Here is a 22,101-nt window from a genome sequence, read left to right as displayed (position 1 = left end):
ACATCCCAATGGTTGAGCGGCGGCACGGTAGCTCATTGTTTAGCACAGTTGCTTCACAGCTCCAGGGTCCCAGGTTCGATTCCCGGCTTGCGTCACTGTTTGTGCGGAGTCTACACGTGTCTGTGTGGGTTTCCTCCAGGTGCTCCGGTTTCCTCCCACAGTCCAAAGATGTGCAGGTTAGGTGGATTGGCCATGACGTGTCCAAAAAAAAAATAGGTGGGGTTACTGGGTTCCGGGGACGGGGTGGAGGTGTGGGCTCAGGTAGGGTGCTCTTTCCAAGGGCCAGTGCAGAGTCGATGGGCCAAATGGCCTCCTTCTGCACTGTAAATTCTATGATTACTCTATGATTGTGAGAAAATTCTATTCACCCAACTTGCGTCCAGACATTTGATCAACAAACTAAAGAGCTGGTCATTGACTTCAGGAAGCAAAGTACCATACACACCCCTGTCAGCATCAACGGGGCCGAGGTGGAAATGGTTAGCAGTTTCAAATTCCTAGGGGTGTATATCTCCAAAAATCTGTCCTGGTCCACCCACATCAATGCTACCACCAAGAAAGCACACAGCGCCCCGACCAGGCTGATCACCTGGAACGTCAGGGGACTGAATGGGCCGGTTAAGAGGGCGCGGGTGTTCGCGCACTTACGGGCTCGGAGGGCGGACGTAATTATGTTGCAAGAGACACATCTGAAAGTGTCTGACCAGACTAGACTAAGGAAGGGCTGGATTAGTCAGGTCTTCCACTCGGACTTGGACTCGAAGTCCAGGGGGGTGGCAATCATGATCAACAAGCGGGTACAATTTGAGGCAGAGGGCATAGCCGCAGACAGGGGGGGGGGGCAGATACCTGATGGCACGGGGCAGACTGGAGGGGAGAAGAGTGGTGCTGGTGAATATATATGCCCCGAACTGGGATGACGTGGACTTCATTAAAAGAGTGCTGGGGAGATCCCGGACCTGGACTCTCGCAGGCTAATAATTGGGGGGGGGGGGGGGGGGGGGGGGGGGGCAGCTCAAAGTGGAGGACCCGGCAGGATTGAATAAGGTATTCCGGGACTTCTATTGCAAGCTGTATACTTCGGAGCCTCCGGAAGAACCGGAGGAGATGAAAAGGTTTCTGGACGGGTTAACATTCCCAACAGTAGGTGGGGGGCGAGTGGATGAGCTGGGGGCCCCGATTAGAGTGGAGGAGGTATTGGGAGGCCTAAAGGCCATGCAGTCGGGGAAAGCCCCGGGGCCGGATGGACACCCAGTAGAGTTCTATAGGAAGTTCTCGGAGTTGGTGGACCCGGTCTTGGCGAGGGTTTTTAATGAGGCAAGGGACAGAGGGACCCTGCCGCCGGCAATGTCACAGCCACTATATCACTGATATTGAAGCGGGGTAAAGACCCGGAGGCGTGTGGGTCCTACAGGCCAATCTCCCTGATTAATGTAGACGCCAAGCTCCTGGCAAAGGTACTGGCGGTTAGAATGGAGGACTGCGTACCGGAGGTGATTGGGGAGGATCAAACGGGGTTCGTGAAAGGTAGGCAGCTGGCGGCCAACCTGACAAGATTACTTAATGTGATAATGATGCCCCCGGCGGGCAGGGAGGTAGAGGTAGTGGTGGCGATGGACGCCGAGAAGGCCTTTGACCGGGTGGAGTGGGACTATCTATGGGAGGTGCTCGGACGGTTTGGGTTCGGGGAGGGACTGGTGGATTGGATCAAATTATTATATCAGGCCCCGAAGGCCAGCGTCAGGACTAACAGAGAAGTGTCGGAGTACTTTAGGTTGTACCGAGGGACCAGACAGGGCTGCCCGCTCTCCCCGCTGCTGTTTGCGCTGGCCATAGAGCCGCTGGCGATTGCGCAGACAGCCGCAGAGGGATGGAAGGGGATGGTGAGGGGCAGGGTAGAACATAGGGTCTCTCTTTATGCGGACGACCTGCTCCTGTACGTGTCGGACCCAGTGGCCGGGATGGGAAGTATACTGGGAACGTTGAGCAAGTTCGGCCAGTTTTCAGGATACAAATTAAATATGGCCAAGAGTGAAATGTTTGTGGTACAGGCAAGGGGCCAGGAGAACAGATTGAGAGGGCTACCGTTTAGGCTGGTTGAGGAAATTTTCCGGTACTTGGGGATCCAGGTGGTGCGAGACTGGGGCAGGCTGCACAAGTTAAATTTGGCCAGGGTGGTGGAGCAAATGAAGGGAGAGTTTCGGAGATGGGATGCACTCCCGCTGTCGCTGGCAGGGAGGGTGCAGACTGTAAAGATGACAATCCTCCCTAGATTTCGGTTTGTTTTTCAGTGCCTCCCGATCTTTGTCCCACAGTCCTTCTTCAAAAGAGTTAACAGGATGATCATGAGCTTTGTTTGGGTGGGAAAGTCTCCGCGGGTGAAGAAGGCGATGTTGGAGAGGAACCGCAGTGAGGGAGGGCTGGCTTTGCCGAGTCTGATCAATTATTACTGGGCGGCCAACATCGCTATGATAAGGAAGTGGATGGTGGGTACGGGGTCTATCTGGGAGCGGGTGGAGGCGGCTTCGTGCAGGGGCTCCAGCCTGGCAGGCCTGGTCACGGCTCCTCTACCGCTGCCGCCGGCCAGGTACTCCACCAGCCCAGTAGTGGTGGCGACCCTGCGGATATGGGGCCAGTAGAGGAGGCATGTAGGGGAGATGGGGGCGTCGGTTTGGGCGCCAATCTGCGACAACCATCGGTTTACCCCCGGGAGCATGGATGGGGGGTTTTGAGCATGGCGGCGGGCTGGGGTGGGAAGGGTGGGCAATATGTTCCTGGAAGGGAGCTTTGAGAGTTTGAGGAGCTTGGAGGAGAAATTTGGTCTGGTAAGGGGAAATGATTTTAGGTACCTACAGTTGCGGGACTTTGTCCGTAGACAGGTCCCATCTTTCCCACGCCTCCCACCAATGGGGATCCAAGACAGAATAGTCTCTAGGGGGGGAAAAGAAGGTGAGGGTAGAGTCTATGATACTTATAAGGTGCTCATGAGGGAGGAAAGGTCCCAGACGGAGGAACTGAAACTTAAATGGGAGGAGGAGCTAGGCGGGGAAATGGAGGACGGGCTGTGGGCAGAAGCCCTGAGTAGGGTAAATTCGACCGCAACATGTGCCAGGCTCGGCCTGATTCAATTTAAGGTCGTTCACCGGGCCCACATGACGGTGGCTCGGATGAGCAAATTCTTTGGGATAGAGGACAAATGCGCTAGATGCGCGGGGGGGGACCAGCGAACCACATTCACATGTTTTGGGCATGCCCTAAGCTTAGGGGGTACTAGGAGGGATTTGCGGGGATCATGTCCCGGGTGCTAAAAACAAGAGTGGCGATGGGTCCAGGGGTGGCAATTTTTGGGGTTGCGGAAGTCCCGGGGGTCCAGGGGGAGAAAGAGGCCGATGTTTTGGCCTTTGCTTCCCTGACAGCCCGGCGACAAATACTATTAGCGTGGAGGGACTCAAAGCCCCCGAAGACTGAGTTGTGGCTTGCGGACGTGTCGAGTTTCCTGGGTATGGAAGAAATTAAGTTCGCCTTGAGGGGATCTGTACAGGGGTTCGCCCGAAGGTGGCAACCATTCATTGACTTATTTGCGGGAGAGTGAGCGTCAGCAGGGGGGGGTAGAGTAGAGTAGAGTAGGAGGGATAAAATGGCGGGTAGTACCGGTGGGAGAAGAGCGGGCTGGTGCAGTATGTTACGATTGAAGTATTGAATGGACGTGGATGTTTGCACATTTTTGCCTTTTTTGCTTTCTTTCTGTTGATGTCTGTAACTGTTTACAAAGCCAAAAACTACCTCAATAAAATTGTTTATTAAAAAAAAAAGAAATAGAAAAGAAATTCATAAGTGAATTAGAAAAAAAGTACATTCACATTTTGGGTGAAAACTTGCCTTTAAATGCTGGCTGATCAGTTTTCCTTATTGGAGCTCACGCCCACGCGGTTCTGCGGATGCGCACTGATGAGCGGGCACGCATGCTCAGTGCGCCCAAATTGTTTTACATGGTCGCGGCCGTCATTTTGAAGGCCATTCGGAGCCGGCATTGTTAAAAGCCGGCTGCTGCGGCTGTTGCACGTGAATCTGCGCATCGGGAACGCCGCGCCGGACGGCTCCGCGACCCTCCCGCGGGTCACAACCCCGACTTTGAAAATGCCTGTCCTGGACTCTCTCACAAGGGGAAATAACCTCTCAGACGCTACCCTCTCAAACCCCCTGAGAATCCTATATGCTGCAATAAGGTCATCTCACATTCTTCTAAACCCCAATGAGTACAGGCACAACCTACTCAACCTCTCCTCACATGGAAATCACTCCATACCCGGGACCAACCTAGTGAACCTTCTCTGGACTGCCTCCATTGCCAGTATATCTTTCCTCACATAAGGGGACAGAAACTGATCACAGTATTCCAGGTGTGGTCTTGTATAGTTTTAGCAAGACTTCCCTATTTTTATACTCCATTTTCTTCAAAATAAAGGCCAACATTCCAATTACCAAGGGCAGCACGGTAGCACAGTGGTTAGCACTGTGGCTTCACAGCGCCAGGGTCCCAGGTTCGATTCCCGGCTGGGTCACTGCCTGTGCGGAGTCTGCACGTTCTCCCCGTGTCTGCGAGGGTTTCCTCCGGGTGCTCCGGTTTCCTCCCACAGGTCCCGAAAGACATGCTGTTAGGTGAATTGGACATTCTGAATTCTCCCTCTGTGTACCCGAACAGGCGCCGGAATGTGGTGACTAGGGGCTTTTCACTGTAACTTTATTGCAGTGTTAATGTAAGCCTACTTGTGACAATAAAGATCATTATAATTACCTGTTGAACTTGTATGCTAGCTTTTTATGGACACAAACCCCCAAATCCCTCTTATGGTGCAGTTTCTCTCCATTTAAATAATATTCAGCTCCTTTATTCTTCCTACCAAAGTGCATAACCACACATTTTCCCACATTATATTCACGGTATATGCACGGTAGGTAGCACAGTGGTCAGGACTCTTGCTTCACAGCTCCAGGGTCCCAGGTTCGATTCCTGGCTTGGGTTACTATCTGCACGTTCCCCCCGTGTCTGCGTGGGTTTCCTCCGGGTGCTCCGGTTTCCTCCCACAGTCCAAAGTTGTGCGGGTTAGGTGGATTGGCCACGTTAAATTGCCCTTAGTGTCCAAAAAAAAGGTTATGTGGGGTTATTGGGTTACAGGGATAGGGTGCTCTTTCCAAGGGCCGGTGAAGACTCGATGGGCCGAATGTTCTCCTTTTGCACTGTAAATCTATGATTCTATGATATTCCGCCAGCCAAATTTGTACCCACTCACTTAACCGATCTATATCCCTCTGCAGATAATTATGTACCACAAAATTATTCAAATGGGTCTTTGACATTTATCTTGCTCTCCTCAGCAGTTAAACCAAAGCTTCACTGACCATCTGTTAGGCAAACAAAGGTAGTTTTAAGGGATTTATATTTGTATTGGTAAACAAATTGGTAAATTTGTATTGGTTAGAAATAAGGTATAGTTTTAAATGGGTTTAATTTAATGATTCTGTGCCTGGAAGGGTAAAACCTATAGTTAGCAATCCTTTTTCTAGTCAATTCATCCTTGTCCTGTGCCAGACTTGGCCTGTTCCAGTTCAAAGTGGTCCACAGGGCCCACATGACTGTAGCCCGGATGAGCAGGTTCTTTGTTGAGGTGGAGGACAGATGTGGGCGGTGTGGGGATAGCCCGGCCAACCATGTGCATATGTTCTGAGCATGTCTGAAATTGGGGGGATTCTGGCAGGGATTTGCAGATGTTATGTCAGAAGTCCTGGAAGGTAGGGTAACTCCGAGTCTAGAACTGGCAAGTAATCCTTTTGCTAGCATGAATCGATGTGTGGGGGTTGGTTAGGTTGTAAATGTGTTTCCATTGAGCTTAGAGGGCGACAGTGTGAAGAATACAGAGTAGTGGCAGTCATTATGAACGGTAGAAAAGCTTTTTTAAGTTTTAGTTCGATATGTTGCTGTTGGAGCCAGGACCCAGGGGAGCGAACATCTCTGAACTCTACCAGGAGAAGCTGGACAGGACAAGGGGGATGGAAAGATGCATGTTTCCCAAATAAGATATAGTCCAAATAGCAAGGGGGCAGCATGGTGGCTACCACGTTGCCCCTAATTATTGTGAACAAAGACTTCAGTGCGTGGTTTTGGGAGCAGAGCTTGGAAACTTTCATGTGGTGGTTTGGGGGGGGGGGGGGGGGGGGGGAAGAAATCCACAGACATTAACCTTGGGTTTAGAGCAGTGTGTGTATGACCACAATCATCTTGTATGCTTAAAAGGGACTTGTTGTGCTAATGAAACTATTGTAACTGTAATCAGTTTTAATCTAACATATGTGCGTAATTGCTACAAAAGTAATATCAGAATCCAATTTTTTCATGCTTAATAAATGTTCTTTTTTGTTGTTAAAACTAATTGGCAGTCCAATGACTTTTCATCACATGGGCAGCACGGTAGCACAAGTGGACAGCACTGTGGCTTCACAGCGCCAGGTTCGATTCTCTGCTGGGTCACTGTCTGTGCGGAGTCTGCACGTTCTCCCCGTGTGGGCGTGGGTTTCCTCCGGGTGCTCTGGTTTTCTCCCACACATGCATTTCCCTGCTCTGGCTACTGAGGCCTATCATCATACCTCTCCAGTGACCCCCCCACCCGTGACCCCAAACCCCTCCTGCCGCCATGCGCCCGGTGTCCTAGGATCCAACACCGATCCTAGACCTTGGGTTGGTGCGAGACTGGCAGCAGCCACTGCCTCCCTGATGGTGCTACCATCCAACAGAGCTGCCCGCTTTGGATTGGCTGGCAGATGTCAGTGGGTGGGACTTATAGCCACAAGGCCCTTGATCCCGGAGAAGGCCTGCCACTGTGCCCGTCTGACACTTCAAGCGGTGGACCTTCCTCGACAAAGTGCTCTCGTTGGCTCTCCAGCCAGCAGACAAGACCCTTATTCCCACTGTTAAATCCAGCCCATTATTATTTCTTAAAGTAGCAACTCACCATATTATGGAGAGAAAATTGGCTTGGGGGTGGGGAAGATGGTGAACATAAATGGCAAAGGACTGGAACTTCCTGTGGAAGTCTCATTGGTATTGTGCCCCTTCAACACCTAAATTTCCTGCCAATCTCCACGTATCAAACATAAAATTTAATGTACACAATTGGAGATCAGTTTGGCAACCAGTGGTTAGCACTGCTGCCTCACAGCGCTGAGGACCCCGGGTTCGATCCCGGCCCCGAGTCGCTGTCCAAACTCCACACAGGCATTCTCCCCGTGCCTTCATGGGTCTGACCACCACATCCCAAAGGCGTGCAGGGTAGGTGGATTGGCCACAATAAATTGCCCCTTAATTGGAAAAATTAAAAAAACATTTATAAAACTTAGCAACCAGGGAGCAAAGGAAAATACGGAATTAACGCCACATATTCTACCAATAAGTATGAAAACGAAAGTACTATGCCATCCAACCATCATTCACGGCATTAGTCAGTGTTTGTAAGAACATGCAATCCTTAACTCATGCTGAAGCCATAAGAAGGTACTCAAAGAGACAGACAATCAATTGCATGACTCGGCAAGGATCATTTGAAGTATGGACTTCAATTTTAAATCAATTTTGAACCTGTGAAATTGGAAGAAATGCACTTTGCAGAGCATTGAAGCCGTGATATTGAGCTGCTGCACAAGAGGATTGAAGATGGGTGTACGGGCGGCACGATGGCGCAGTGGCTAGCACTGCTGCCTACAGCGCTGAGGTTCCAGGTTCGATCCCAGCCCCGGGTCACTGTCCGTTTGGAGTTTGCACATTCTCCACGTGTCTGCGTGGGTTTCACCCTCGCAACCCAAAAGATGTGCAGGTTAGGTGGATTGGCCACACTAATTTGCCCTTTAATTGGAAAAAAAAAATTGGGTTCTCTAAAAATTATTTATTTATATATTTTTTTTAAAGATGGCCATAAAGGGTTTCAAAAATTCACTTGCACTGGATTCTGTTTAATCGTTTAGGTGCTGTGATCGAGATACTCTGGAGAACAGACAGGGGAGATGGACAGATACCGTATCCGCTGGTCAGGGAGTGAAGGGCTAAAGGGCACACTTTAAAATGTAGACCCAGGAGTCAAGTCGAGAAACGGCCCTACTAATTTGCTCACAGTTTGAAACTCTCTTCTGCAAATGTCAATCAGATCAGTGCTGGATCAATTGTTCATTTTACATCGGAGATTGTTAAGATTCTTATAAATGAAAGATTGCTGTAAATTGAAGATATTAAGCAATGCAGGGCTAAGTAAGGGTTGTCGAGGGGCTTGGTCAGCAGATCGGTCATTATCTCATTCAGTGGCAGAACAGGCTCAAGGGACTAAGGAGCTCAATCCCATTCCTATTTTAGGCCTTGATTATACATTTCTCGGGGGGATCCTACCCATGAACCATGTTTACAAGAAAGAAGCACTGAGCAAATATAGGGGGGGTGGGGGGGAAGAGAGAAAGTGTGTGACTCCATTAATAGTCTTCCAAATACCAATTGGTCAGAATATTTGGAATAATTTTGTTAGAAATCTTGTTTCACATATTGGCATGGAGTGGTTGGGGGGGGGGGGGGGGGGGGGGGGGAAGCAGCGATGGGTAGGAAAATCTCTCAAAGAGCAAGTTCAAGTGATAATTCTCAACCATCGCGTTACATTGTCCCCAACAGCACCGTCAGTGACAGACCTGCGCTCATGAGTACTTTTCTCAAGTGTTAGATTGCTCAGTCCCACCAAGCCCAAGCATATTAGGACGGTCACAATGCAGAGCAAGTTTTATAGTCGACCCATGTGAAGTGCGCATTCATCATCGTACTTACTAGTGCAAGACCCCATGAAGATTTCACATGCTTACACACTCGCGCCATAAAAAGAAGGAGGGCGACTTGCTGGTTTAGTCAGATATTTGCACTCCCGGTTCCACCGCCCAAGCAGCATTGGCATGCCAAGAAAGAAGTCAACTCACAGCATTACGTGTAAAAACGTGTATCCTGCATGGGTCAAAAGTCACCAGCCGAGCTACATGACCTTGTGCCACTTGCTGTCTGCGTATAAACCCTGCTAAAAGAAAAAGTGTTTCAGTTTCCATGTGGTTAGTAATGAACGAAGCAGCCTGCCGTGCTTCACTCATTACTGACAGGAATGGTGTGAAATTGACACAAATATTCATACTTTTAAGCCGCTACCTGACCAAAGAGTAACATTTGGCATAAAACACATGTTAAATTGACGATTTATTATAGAGCATATACAATGGCCAAGTGTTTCCATTGAGGAGAAGGGGGAGAATTTGAAGAACCAATCTTCACATGTGAAATATAAATGGGCGTCAGTCATGCACTGCAACACATTATTTATAACATTATACCTGCGGGGTGCTAAAAACGGTTATAAGCTACTTTGAACTTCAAGTCATAGTGCTGGTACGATTTCAGCAGGTACCACAAGTTAGATCCCAGAAGGAACCCAGATTGGATAGATTCGAACATTTATTTGAAGAAACCGAGGAGGAAAATGAGTGAACGAATTTGCAGGGCTCTGCTGGTGAACTGCACAAAGAATAAGAATATTTATCAAGACAGGAAAAATTAACTATATTACACCAGACAAATAGGTTGGAAAGATCTCAATACAACACACAAAATGATGATTCAATTTCCCCAATATTCCTTCACCCAGCAACGTATTCACAGTCACATTAGCCAGTGAAGATTAACCGCTAGCGTGATACAACTCTTGGGACTGGCACACGCAAAAATAATTCTCCTGCTGAAATGAAATGAATGCTTCTAACCCGTATCCTCGGACACACGGAGTTTGCATCAAATTTTTGAGCTGCTGTGTAACACAGCTTTCCTTCAGCCTCAGTTTGCAACGCCTCGATCAAACCACTTCACAAACTGGTCGGCTGAATCATCCGGATCACGGAGATTGTTACCCTTATAAAAAGGTGCATCAAGTACAGGATGGCAGGGTGCCCAATTCCAAGCTTCTGCACTAAATATTCTGAGCGTGATGCCAAATGAAGCAATTTAATAAATGGTGGTTTCCATAGTTGGCAGTCAAGAAGAACAGAATTAGGACATCACCAGACTTGCGAAACAGACAACTTAGTGGGAAAAATAGCGTCCCGGGGAGATTGTCAAACGTGGATTCTGCACTTTACTGTTGAAACCTATTTGTTAACCTAATTGATACTAATTTGAAGGAGGCGCAGATAAAGTAGAATTATTTCCAAATAGATCATGAAACAATAATCCTTTGGAGGGGGAAAAAAAAAGAACACCCTTTAAGCTGCTTGCATTGTGGGAGATTGTTAAATGGTAGCAAACGATAGCCAAATATAAACAATAATTGCTCCATTGATGAACTAAGGCACGTCTACAACAATGTTCCCAAAACCTGGGACCATTAAAAAAAAGTTTGACTGTTTTTTGGCCTCTCTTTGCTATTTTGCGGTCATGATGGGGATTTGCGGCCACGGCCAAAGTGCCCACTCAATCCCACCCTCGATGTACACAAATGTGAAATAGCGGGACCGCCTCAGGCCAGCTGCTTACGGACTGTGTTTTTTTTTAATAATTTCTATTGGAATTTTTTTTTACAGAAAAATATAACAACAAACAATGAAATGCAACAAAATAACCCATAACAACTGTAACACCCCCCAAACCGTATAAAGGCATGTATCATATCCCCACCACCCCCCAACAACAGAACTTAGAAATAAATTTAAATTAAATAAACAAACATAGTCATCGTTCCCCCCCCCCCGGGTTGCTGCTGCTGTCCCAGTACCCTATCGTTGAGCCAGAAAGTCGAGGAAAGGTTGCCCCCGCCTAAAGAACCCTTGTACCGACCCTCTCAGGGCGAATTTGACCTTCTCTAGCTTAATGAAACTCGCCATGTTATTGATCCAGGTCTCCACGCTTGGGGGCCTCGCATCCTTCCATTGTAGCAAAATCCTTCGCCGGGCTACTAGGGACGCAAAGGCCAGCACACCGGCCTCTTTCGCCTCCTGCACTCCCGGCTCCACCCCAACCCCAAAAATCGCGAGTCCCCAGCCTGGCTTGACCCTGGATTCCACCACCCTTGACACCGTCCTCGCCACCCCCTTCCAGAACTCCTCCAGTGCCGGGCATGCACAGAACATATGGGCATGGTTCGCTGGACTCCCCGAGCACCTGACACACCTGTCTTCACCCCCAAAGAACCTACTCATCCTCGTCCCAGTCATGTGGGCCCGGTGCAGCACCTTGAATTGGATGAGGCTAAGCCGTGCACACGAGGAGGAAGAATTAACCCTCTCCAGGGCATCAGTCCATGTCCCGTCTTCGATCTGTTCCCCCAGTTCCCCCTCCCACTTAGCTTTCAGCTCCTCTACTGACGCCTCCTCCGCCTCCTGCACAACCTTGTAGATATCAGATATCTTCCCCTCTCCGACCCAGACCCCCGAAAGCACCCCGTCACTCACCCCCCTCGCAGGAAGCGAAGGGAATCATTCCACCTGCCGTCTATCAAATGCCTTTACCTGCAGATACCTGAACATGTTTCCCGGGGGGAGGCCAAATTTCTCCTCCAACTCCCCCAGGCTCGCAAACCTCCCATCAATATACAGGTCCCTCAGCTGTCTGATGCCCGCTCTGTACCAACCCCTGAAATCCCCCATCAATGTTCCCTGGGACGAACCTATGGTTCCCCCTTAACGGAGCCTACATCGAGCCCCCCACTTCTCCCCTATGTCACCTCCACTGCCCCCAAATCTTGAGGGTAGCCGCCACCACCAGACTCGTGGTATACCTCGTAGGAGGGAGCAGCCACGGCGCCGTTACCAGGGCCCCCAGGCTTGTATCTCCACAGGACGCCCTCTCCATCCGTTTCCATGCTGCCCCCTCCCCCTCCATCACCCACTTGCGCACCATCGACACATTGGCCGCCCAGTAGTACCCCAAGAGATTGGGTAGCGCCAGCCCCCCCCCCCCCCCCCCATCTCTACCCCGCTCCAAGAAGACCCTCTTCACCCTCGGGGTCCCATGCGCCCAGACAAAGCTCATGATGCTGCTGGTCACCCTTCTAAAAAAGGCCCTAGGGATAAAGATGGGCAAGCACTGGAAGAGGAACAAGAACGTCGGGAGAACCGTCATTTTGACGGACTGCACTCTACCCGCCAACGATAGCGGCACCATGTCCCACCTTTTAAATTCCTCTTCCATCTGCTCCACCAGCCTGGTAAAAATAAGCTTATGTAGAGTCCCCCAACTCCTGGCCACCTGCACCCCCAGGTATCTGAAACTCTTCACTGCCCTCTTAAATGGGAGTCTCCCAATTCCTTCCTCCTGATCACCCGGGTGTACTACAAATACCTCACTCTTGCCTAAATTTAACTTATAGCCCGAGAAGCCCCCAAATTCCGCTAACAGCTCCATCACCCCCGGCATTCCCCCTTCTGGATCCGCCACATACAACAGCAGGTCGTCCGCATACAGCGATACACGATGTTCCTCCCCACCCCGCACCAGACCCCTCCATCTCCCTGACTCCCTCAACGCCATAGCCAAAGGTTCAATCGCCAGTGCAAAGAGCAAGGGGGACAGGGGGCACCCCTGCCTGGTCCCACGGTAGAGCCCAAAGTACTCCGATCTCCTTCCATTGGTAACTACACTCGCCATCGGAGCCGCGTAGAGCAGCCTCACCCATTTGATGAATCCCTCCCCGAATCCGAACCGCTCCAGCACCTCCCACAGGTACCCCCACTCAACTCTATCAAACGCTTTCTCCGCATCCAGCGCCACCACTATCTCAGCCTCCCCCTCCACTGCCGGCATCATAATAACATTTAGCAGTCTCCGCACATTCGTGTTGAGCTGCCGTCCCTTGACAAATCCTGTCTGATCCTCATGTATCACCCCTGGCACACAGTCCTCTATCCTGGTGGCCAGGATCTTCGCCAGCAACTTAGCGTCAACATTGAGGAGCGAGATAGGCCTGTATGATCCACACTGCAAGGGGTCCTTATCCCGCTTCAGGATCAGAGAGATCAGTGCCTGCGACATCGTCGGGGGCAAAGCCCCCCCCCTCCCATGCCTCATTGAAGGCTCGCACCAACAGGGGGCCCACCAGATCCGCATACTTTTTATAAAATTCCACCGGGAACCCGTCCGGCCCCGGCGCCTTACCTGACTGCATTTGCCCGATCCCCCTGACTAGCTCCTCCAACTCTATCGGCGCCCCCAGCCTCTCTACCAGCTCCTCTTGAACCCTTGGGAAGCATAGCCTGTTCATGAAGCTCTCCATCCCCCCTCTCCCCATCGGAGGTTCTGACCGGTACAGTTCCTCGTAGAAGTCCCTAAAGACCCCATTTACTTCTGTCCCCTTCTGCATTACATTCCCACCCCTATCCGTCACTCCGCCAATTTCCCTAGCCACATCTCGCCTACGGAGCTGATGCGCCAACATCCTGCTCGCCTTCTCACCATACTCATATACCTGCGCCCTCCTCCACTGTGTCTCCGCCTTTCTGGTGGTCAACAAGTCAATGTTACGGACTTTGATTAACTATGAGTAAGAAGATAAAGGTGTATGAGGCAGTCGGCACTGCTTGGCGTTTCAAATACCCTAGAATATCACACCAACTGAGTTAGCACTTATTAAACAAATACAGGCAAATAAGCCTCCGCATTTTGTCATGCTCAATTTAAAAATAGGACTGCTAAATTTACATAGAAGAAACCATAACCCATATCATGCATGTCCTATAAATGAATGCAGTCTTACATGATACGGTGGCACAGTGGCTAGCACTATTATTTCACAGGGCCAGGGACCCAGGTTCGACTCCCAGCTTGGGTCACTGTCTGTGTGGAGTCTGCACGTTCTCCCCGTGTCTGCGTGGGTTTCCTCCGGGTGCTCCGGTTTCCTCCCACAAGTCCCAAAAGACGTGCTTGTTAGGTGTATTGGACATTCTGAATTCTCCCTCTGTGTACCCGAACAGGCGCCGGAATGTGGCGACTAGAACATAGTACAGTACAGCCCAGAACAGGCCCTTCGGCCCTCGATGTTGTGCCGAGCAATGATCACCCTACTCAAACCCATGTATCCACCCTATACCAGTAACCCAACAAACCCCATTAACCTTACTTTTTAGGACACTACGGGCAATTTATCACGGCCAATCCACCTAACCTGCACATCTTTGGACTGTGGGAGGAAACCGGAGCACCCGGAGGAAACCCACGCACACATGGGGAGGACATGCAGACTCCGCACACACAGTGACCCAGCCGGGAACCGAACCTGGGACCCTGGAGCTGTGAAGCATTTATGCTAACCACCATGCTACCGCGCTGCCCCTAAGGGGGTACTCAGAGGCCATTTTGTGGACTGTTTTTTAAAAAAATCTATATTTTCAACAGCTTCACTGTTCAACATTCGTACTTTAAATTATGAATAAGCCATACTTTGCATGACAGTATCTGCTAGTTTGGGCAGCACGGTAGCAGTGGTTAGCGCAATTGCTTCACAGCTCCAGGGTCACAGGTTCGATTCCCGACTGGGTCACTGGCAGTGTGGAGTCTGCACGTTCTCCCCATGTCTGCATGGTTTCCTCCGGGTGCTCCGGTTTCCTCCCACAGTCCAAAGATGTGCGGGTTAGGTGGTTTGGCCATGCTAAATTGCCCTTAGTGTCCAAAGAGTGGGGGTTGTTGGGTTGCGGGGATAAGGTAGGTACATGGGCTTGAGTGGGTTGTTCTTTGTAAGGGCCGGTGTAGACTCGATGGGCCAAATGGCCTCCTTCTGCACTGCAAATTCTATGATTCCTGATCCTTCTCTCCACAGAAACAGCTTCTTCCCACTCACTCCGCTAAAACAAAATTCACAGCTTTGAACATCTCTTATTAAAATCGCTCTCAATATTCCTTACCTTTAAAACAATCCCAGTTTATGTCCTGTATCGACATACCAGAGTTTCCTCACCTCTGGGATTATTCTGATCAACCTTCTCTGTAATCTCTCCCAAGACCTTGACATTCTCCCCAAAGTTGGGTGCCCAGAATTGAATGCAAAATGGCATGTACATTCTAAGGACGGTCTGCTGTCTATGTGAAAATGTCTCCAATTCAGTGTTCTCTCTGGAGCATTTCCAGCAATTATTTTTTGTTTGAAGTTTTCAATTACTCTTACTGGCTGACCCACGGGCAAGTTGCCAGTCTATTATTTTTTTTTAAAAACTTTTTATTGGCATTTCTCATATTTATACTTACATCACATTTTTCTTGCCCACGCTAAATTTACTTTATTGCACAGAGAGGTTTATTTTGTCCTTCATTTAAGTGACCTATGTACACTTCGCTGCTCTCTGGATCGGTATATAGTTCCTCCCCCTTCCCAGTTATCCCCCCCCCCCCCCTCCCTTCCTCCTGCCTTTGGCTTCAGCTGTGTTTTTCTTTTATTTTCCAGGAAAAGGAGGGGTATCCCCTTCCCCCCTCTTCTCTGATGTTTTCCCCATTTTCCTACCATTCCCCCCCCCGCCGGGTTGCCCAGTCCTTTGGTTTGCCAGTTTATTATCTATCCACACTCAAAAGCTTCACGCTACACAAAGCGATATTTGGGGTTCAGGCGACGAGAATTTATTTTTAATTAATTGAAGGGATGTGGATGTCGTTAGCTAGTCCAGCATTTATGGCCCACCCCATTTGCCCTCAAAGTGGCGGTGAGCTGCCTTCTTGAACCGCTGCAGTCCGTGTGATGTAGGTACACCCACAGCGCTGTTAGAGAGGGAGTTCCAAGATTCTGACCCAGCGGGGAATGGTGATTGATTTCCAAGTCAGGATGGGGAGTGGCTTGGTGGGGAAAGCACGCATGTGTTGCCCTGGTCCTCTGGGCGGCTGAGGTCATGCGTCTGGAAGATATGGAACCGTATCTATGTTCATGCTCTATGAAAGGCAGCACAGTTCTCAATGCACAACTTCTGTTAGCCTAACCTAAATGTAAGTGTGTAAAGTCGCCATGGTCCCAAATGGCCATGGGCTGCTTTCCCCTTTGAGGGGGGAATAGCTGATGGTGGTGGAACTGAAGGATCACCACACATCAGGCAAGGGGCAAGGCAGCCAAATTTCTCAAGATTGATAGAGAAGGGTTGGCGAGAAAAAAAGTTTACTTGGGCATGATTCCCAATGGACCTCAAAAGGGCATAGTAAACAGCCATGTATGCACCAACAATCACAAGGCAGCTAAGAATAAGGTGGTCAAGTGCTCTCTGACTGCCTACACTTTACAACATCAAAAAAACACTTGGTTATGAAAAAGTAACAATTTAATAAAATGAAGCAATTGAAGTACACAAAATACTGAAGTTGGAAAATAATATACAAATTAGGAGGAATAATCCATTGAGATGATGAATCATTTATAGAAACTTACAAAATCACTGCACTAGAACATACAGTGCAGAAGGAGGCCACTCGGCCCATCGAGTCTGCACCGACCCACTTAAGCCCTTACCTCAATCCTATCCCCTTACCCCAATAACCCCTCTTAACCTTTTTGGGTACCGAGGGCAATTTAACAAGGCCAATCCACCCAACCTGCACGTCTTTGGACTGTGGGAGGAAACTGGAGCACCCGGCAGAAACCCACGCAGACATGGGGAGAACGTGCAGACTCCGCACAGACAGTGACCCAGCAGGGAATCGAACCTGGGACCCTGGCGCTGTGAAGCCACAATGTTAACCACTATGCTACCGTGCTGCCCACTACTCATTGGCATACAATAAACACAATTGAATACACTCGCCTGCCAACTCAACCATCAATTCTCCAAGGCTGCGGTAACGAGGCATAATCTCACCAAATCTAACACATCCACTGCCGTCTGGGTATTCAAAGGAGCATTGCTTAGCTTAGCAGTAGAGCTAGCCTCAACCAGAGGTCTATATTGTCGAGGTACTTTTTTGTGGAATCTAACCATCTCTCACCACAGTTCAGTCACTTTGGGTGATATGGAAATGTTCATCACTTAGAATACATTCTACTCAAACTCCTCAGCTTCCCCCCCCCCCCCCCCCCCCCCTCTAAACACGAGGGGTTGCCAATCAACTCTGCTTATCCGCAATCATAGAACAGGCAAAGCTCTGGGTTGCTGGGTACAATGGTGCTCTGCAGCAGACTAAAGATTGGATGCAGTTGAGAACCTTAATCTATCTCAACAAACAACTGTTTATAGCTGCCACTGTTACAACCCAGTTACACCAACAGATCTGTACAAGGGTCATTTAGATCAGAAACGTCAACTCTGTTTCTCTCTCCACAGATGCTGGCAGACCTGCTGAGTTTATCCAGCATCAGGTTTCCAGCTCCGCAGTATTTTGCTTTTTACACCAACATATCTTTTTGTAGCGGGAAAGCGGGCGATTAAAAAACCTCAACTGTTCTGTAATAGATTGCACGCAACAGACTCCATCAGGAACACAAAGGGTTAGCAACAAAGGAAAACTGTAGAGGTAAGCAGCCCCTCCTGACTACCCAGGGCAATCCACTAGTTCCCCAGTCCCGACATGTCTTGTAGATCTCGTCATCAAATCCCTAAAATGCAGAAGGAGGCCATTCGGCCCATCAGGTTTGCACCAACCATTCGAAAGACCATCCTATCTAGGTCCAATCCCCACCATATTCCTGCAACTCCACCCAAAGGGGCAATTTATCGTGGCCAATCCACCTAACCTGCACATCTACAGACTGTGGGAGGAAACCGGAGCACCCGGAGGAAACCCACGCAGACATGAGACAATGTACAAACTCCACACAGAGAGTTACCCGAGGTCGGAATCGAATCCGAGTCCCTGGCCCCCAAGAGAGGACTCCTCCTCCCATTCATCTGCCAGACAGGCCTCATCCTTAACCAAATACAGCAAGATTGGACAATCAAAAACACGGAAAAAGAGAGTGTGTTGTTCTCCCAGGCTGGGAAAGGTTAATAGTGCAGTGTAACAATGTGTTCCCATCCAGACACCACGGTAAAAGGCACTAACTCGGGACAGAGATAGAAACCTGGATTCCAGCTCCCAATCAATCTCCTTTTGCTGTTATGAGAGACCAGGGCGTGCATCTATAATTCCCTTCACCAGGCCTACCCATTCAGTTGAAAAGTAAATTTGTTTTACACATGCATTATTCTGAGACGCCTCCAACAAACATTTTGGTCCTAAAATAACTTTTCAAATATGGGATTATTAAAGGAATTTCAAGAATGCCAACAACAAATAATTACAAAATGTATTAAAATGGTTTGGAAAAAAGGCTCCAACGACCACTGGATGACTTAAAGCATTTTACAGCCATTCTGATGTGCAGCCAGTCGTAACGGACGGATCGGGGCAGCCGTTTTGAACACACAACGTGATAATGATCATGCTCGCTTGGCTCAACAGCCGGTTTATGATGCAGTGCGAGGCAACAGCGCGAGTCCAATTCCTGTACCGGCTGAGGTTATTCATGAAAGCTCCGCCTTCTCAACCTTACCCCTTGCTTGAGGTATGGTGATCCTCAGGTTAAATCACCACCAGTCAGCCCTCCAACCCCCCCCCCCCCCCTCAAAAGGGAAAAGCAGCCTGTGGTCGGTCATCTGGGACTATGGTAACGTTGATGGTGTAAACATTCCCAAGGTTGGTATAATTGCAGGGGTCAATGCACAGTATTATGGGCCAGGGTTTAGAGAACCCCAAAGTATATCATGGAGTTCACCTGGCCCACAACCTTTAATAGATAGTGGTATGGGGAGCACACGGCCCACTCTACAGGTGTGGTACAGCAGAAATGGAAAAGTATTTTTTCAAGTAAAACAATGTTTATTCCATTAACTCAAGTTAACCTTTTTAAAACATAGTGAACATCTTATCAACCATCAATTCAAATACAGCCCCCAAATAATACAACACTAAGTAATCCTCAATAACTTCCCAAACAACATCCAGAAGACAAAAGAAATACCTTTTAACAGAAGCACATCAGGTTTACATTCACTACTGAGAACATTTATAATTCTGAATTCACCAAATGATCAAGAAATAGTCTTTTCATGGCAGAGAGAACAGTACACCTGCTCTGTCTGACTTCAGCTCCAACACTGAAAACAAAACCAAAAAAAACACACACCCAAGCTTTTCTCAAAGTGAAACTAAAAAGCAGAGCCAGAGTTCAGCTCCACCCACACTCTGACATCACTGCAGTAACATGAGCAGCCAAACATTTCTTAAAGTATCTCATGACAACAGTGGGCAGCCATTATGCTCTTTCATCCGATTACAGCCACATTTTAAATGCTATTAGTCACAAGAAACACAGAAGGCCCTCGTCAACTTTGCAAACACAATCAATGCAAATGGAAACATAGGTCATCGGAACCAGGTCAACAGAACATTTACATCTCCACACATGCTTCCACCAATTTGCATTTTCCTGGTTTTCATCAAGACATAACAATCAGTTCAGAAAATGATACCAATTTGTAAGACAATAAAGAGAAAAGGATTTCCAAAAAGGCCCAGGACAGGGAGATGGCGTTGGCAAACAAGGGTAGGTCCAAAGATATTGTCGTCTTCAGCTACTAAAGAAAACTGGCTTCCACTTGGGACAGAAACCCCTTGGAGCGATTAGTGCAAATGGAGTCTTTCAAAGGCTGTAGTTTCGCTTCATTATTTCAACACTTTACATCCAACACATATGACTCATACTGGAGACAGAGACAGGAAACATGCTGTAAGTGAGCTGCTTCTATGCGACTTGAGACTTCCTTCCGGTTGAAATGGGTGACAAACTAAATCATAATTCTGCTCTTAATTGTTAAACAGGTATAATTTACAACATCGCTTCTTTCACTTCATACAGCTTCATGAGACAACACAAACTTGGGGCGGAATTCCCCAACCTCCCGCCGGGTCGGAGAATCACCGACGGGCCATGCAAATCATGTCATGCCGCGGCGTGATTCTCCGCTGAGCGATCGGGGCCCACCGATCGGCGGGCCGGCCTCTCTGGCTGGGGGCCTCCTTTCCTCCGCTCCAGCTTCTGTAGCCCTGCGCCATTTGGCGTCGGGGCCGGCGCGGGGAAGAATGCCACTGCGCATGCGCTAGTTGGCGCAGGCCCAACTGCGCATTCCAGGTTCACGCCGGGATCGGCAGCTGGAGCGACGTTCTAGCCCCCTGTGGGCCAGAGAATGGGGTCCCGGTACAGGTGCCGACGCCGGAGTAAAACACTCCCGTTTTTACGCCGGTGTTGACACTTAGTCGCCCGATGGGAGAATCCCACCCTTTATATGGATCGGACGTTTACAGTTCTGCTGACCCCCAATCTAATTACTTCAGCAAATGCTAAATGATTTGAAATGAAATGAAAATCGCTTATTGTCACAAGTAGGTTTCAAATGAAGTTACTGTGAAAAGCCCCTAGTCGCCACATTCCTGGGCCTGTTCGGGGAGGCTGGTACGGGAACAACTTGCGACAACACGGAAAGACTAAATGCTGTGACTTCTGTCAGAAAATTAGCCTCCGTCTACGCACGGAGCTCGATTTGATCCTCAATGTTTTCAACCTCTGTCTAAATCTGATGGGCAGCACGGTAGCATGGTGGTTAGCATAAATGCTTCACAGCTCCAGGGTCCCAGGTTCGGATCCCGGCTGGGTCACTGTCTGTGTGGAGTCTGCACGTCCTCCCAGTGTGTGCGTGGGTTTCCTCCGGGTGCTCCGGTTTCCTCCCACAGTCCAAAGGGAGGGTTGTTGGGTTCCGGGTATAGGGTGGATACGTGGGTTTGAGTAGGGTGATCATTTGATCGGCACAACATTGAGGGCCGAAGGGCCTGTTCTGTGCTGTACTGTTCTATGTTCTATGTTCTAAATTAACCTCCTCCTCCTTTCAATTTCACTGCTCTCCTGTTATCCCTCAACTTCACCCTCGCTATAAAACATACGATCCATATTCACAGCCAACCCCTTCATCACCAAGCCTCCAAACACCTACTCTCTTGGTTCCTGACAGCTCCATTCCTTACCACCAGCGTTCCCATTTCCATCCCAGCTTGTTCCCTACGTCTGCCCTGGGAAAAAACACTCTGCCAGTCACTTACAATCTGCCAACCATTTAAACTTTGGGTCATCCAAAACGTTTAAGACAACTCTGCAATTGTCGATCTGCTCAAACACCCCCTCAGCTCTAGTCTTCCCCCGGCATAAATCTCTCACTCACTCATGTCAACACCAAAATTGGTTTGAACTATCAGACATCAGATCTGTCTCGACCACATCAGGCACTGATGGCCCCTGATTCTCCTCTGCCAAAAACTGTCAACCACATCAGGTTCAATCTGGAAAGCACTTGCTTTGTTTCTCCATTACAAATTTATCTCCACTGCTGCCTCACAGTGCCAGGGAGTCGAGTTCAATTCCCGCCTTGTGTCTCTCTCTGTGTGGAGTTTGCACATTCTCAGTGTGTCTACGTGGGATTTATTTATTTTTTAAATTTTAGAATTTTTTTCAATTAAGGGGCAATTTAGCGTGGCCAATCCACCTGCCCTGCACATCTCTGGGTTGTGGGGGCAAAACCCACGCAAACACGGGGAGAATGTGCAAACCCCACACGGACAGTGACCCAGAGCCGAGATCGAACCTGGGGCCTCAGCGTCGTGAGGCAGAAGTGTTAACCACTGCATCACCGTTTTTATAATCTTTATTAGTGTCACAAGTAGGCTTACATTAACAATGCAATGAAGTTACTGTGAAAAGCCCCTAGTCGCCACACTGCGGCACCTGTTCGGGTATACTGCTGTTCCGGTTTCCTCCCACAGTCCAAAGATGTTGTAGCCATCTGGGATGGCCACTTCTAGAATACAAAATGGATGATCGCAATGACTGTAGGGAAATATGGACAATATTAGGAAAGCAAGCAGGCACAGAGCCTGTATGCGTATTGAGAAGGCAACTCCCAGACGAGACTGAAACTGTAGGTCAATTAACATATTGATGGCCCATCTCCGGGAACAAAGGAAAGACACTCAAGAACCGATCTAGCTCCAGACACCCCGGC

At 49.0% G+C, this 22,101-nt stretch overlaps 1 protein-coding gene across 1 annotated transcript in view; it reads right to left on the bottom strand.

Annotated features, from left to right (window-relative positions):
• The window catches only part of trak1a (trafficking protein, kinesin binding 1a), a 226,082-nt gene that overhangs the window by 136,271 nt on the left and 67,710 nt on the right, over nt 1–22,101 (bottom strand). Inside the window, 1 exon segment of the mRNA XM_038796604.1 lies at nt 8,998–9,089. Within this exon segment, the coding sequence (XP_038652532.1) occupies nt 8,998–9,002 (5 nt within the window). The 5' untranslated portion in view covers nt 9,003–9,089.

This window comes from Scyliorhinus canicula, chromosome 5 (assembly GCF_902713615.1).
Source record: "Scyliorhinus canicula chromosome 5, sScyCan1.1, whole genome shotgun sequence".
NCBI lineage: Eukaryota > Metazoa > Chordata > Chondrichthyes > Carcharhiniformes > Scyliorhinidae > Scyliorhinus > Scyliorhinus canicula.
The sequence above is the reverse complement of the archived record's forward strand: the minus strand, read 5'-3'. Positions and strand labels throughout refer to the sequence as shown.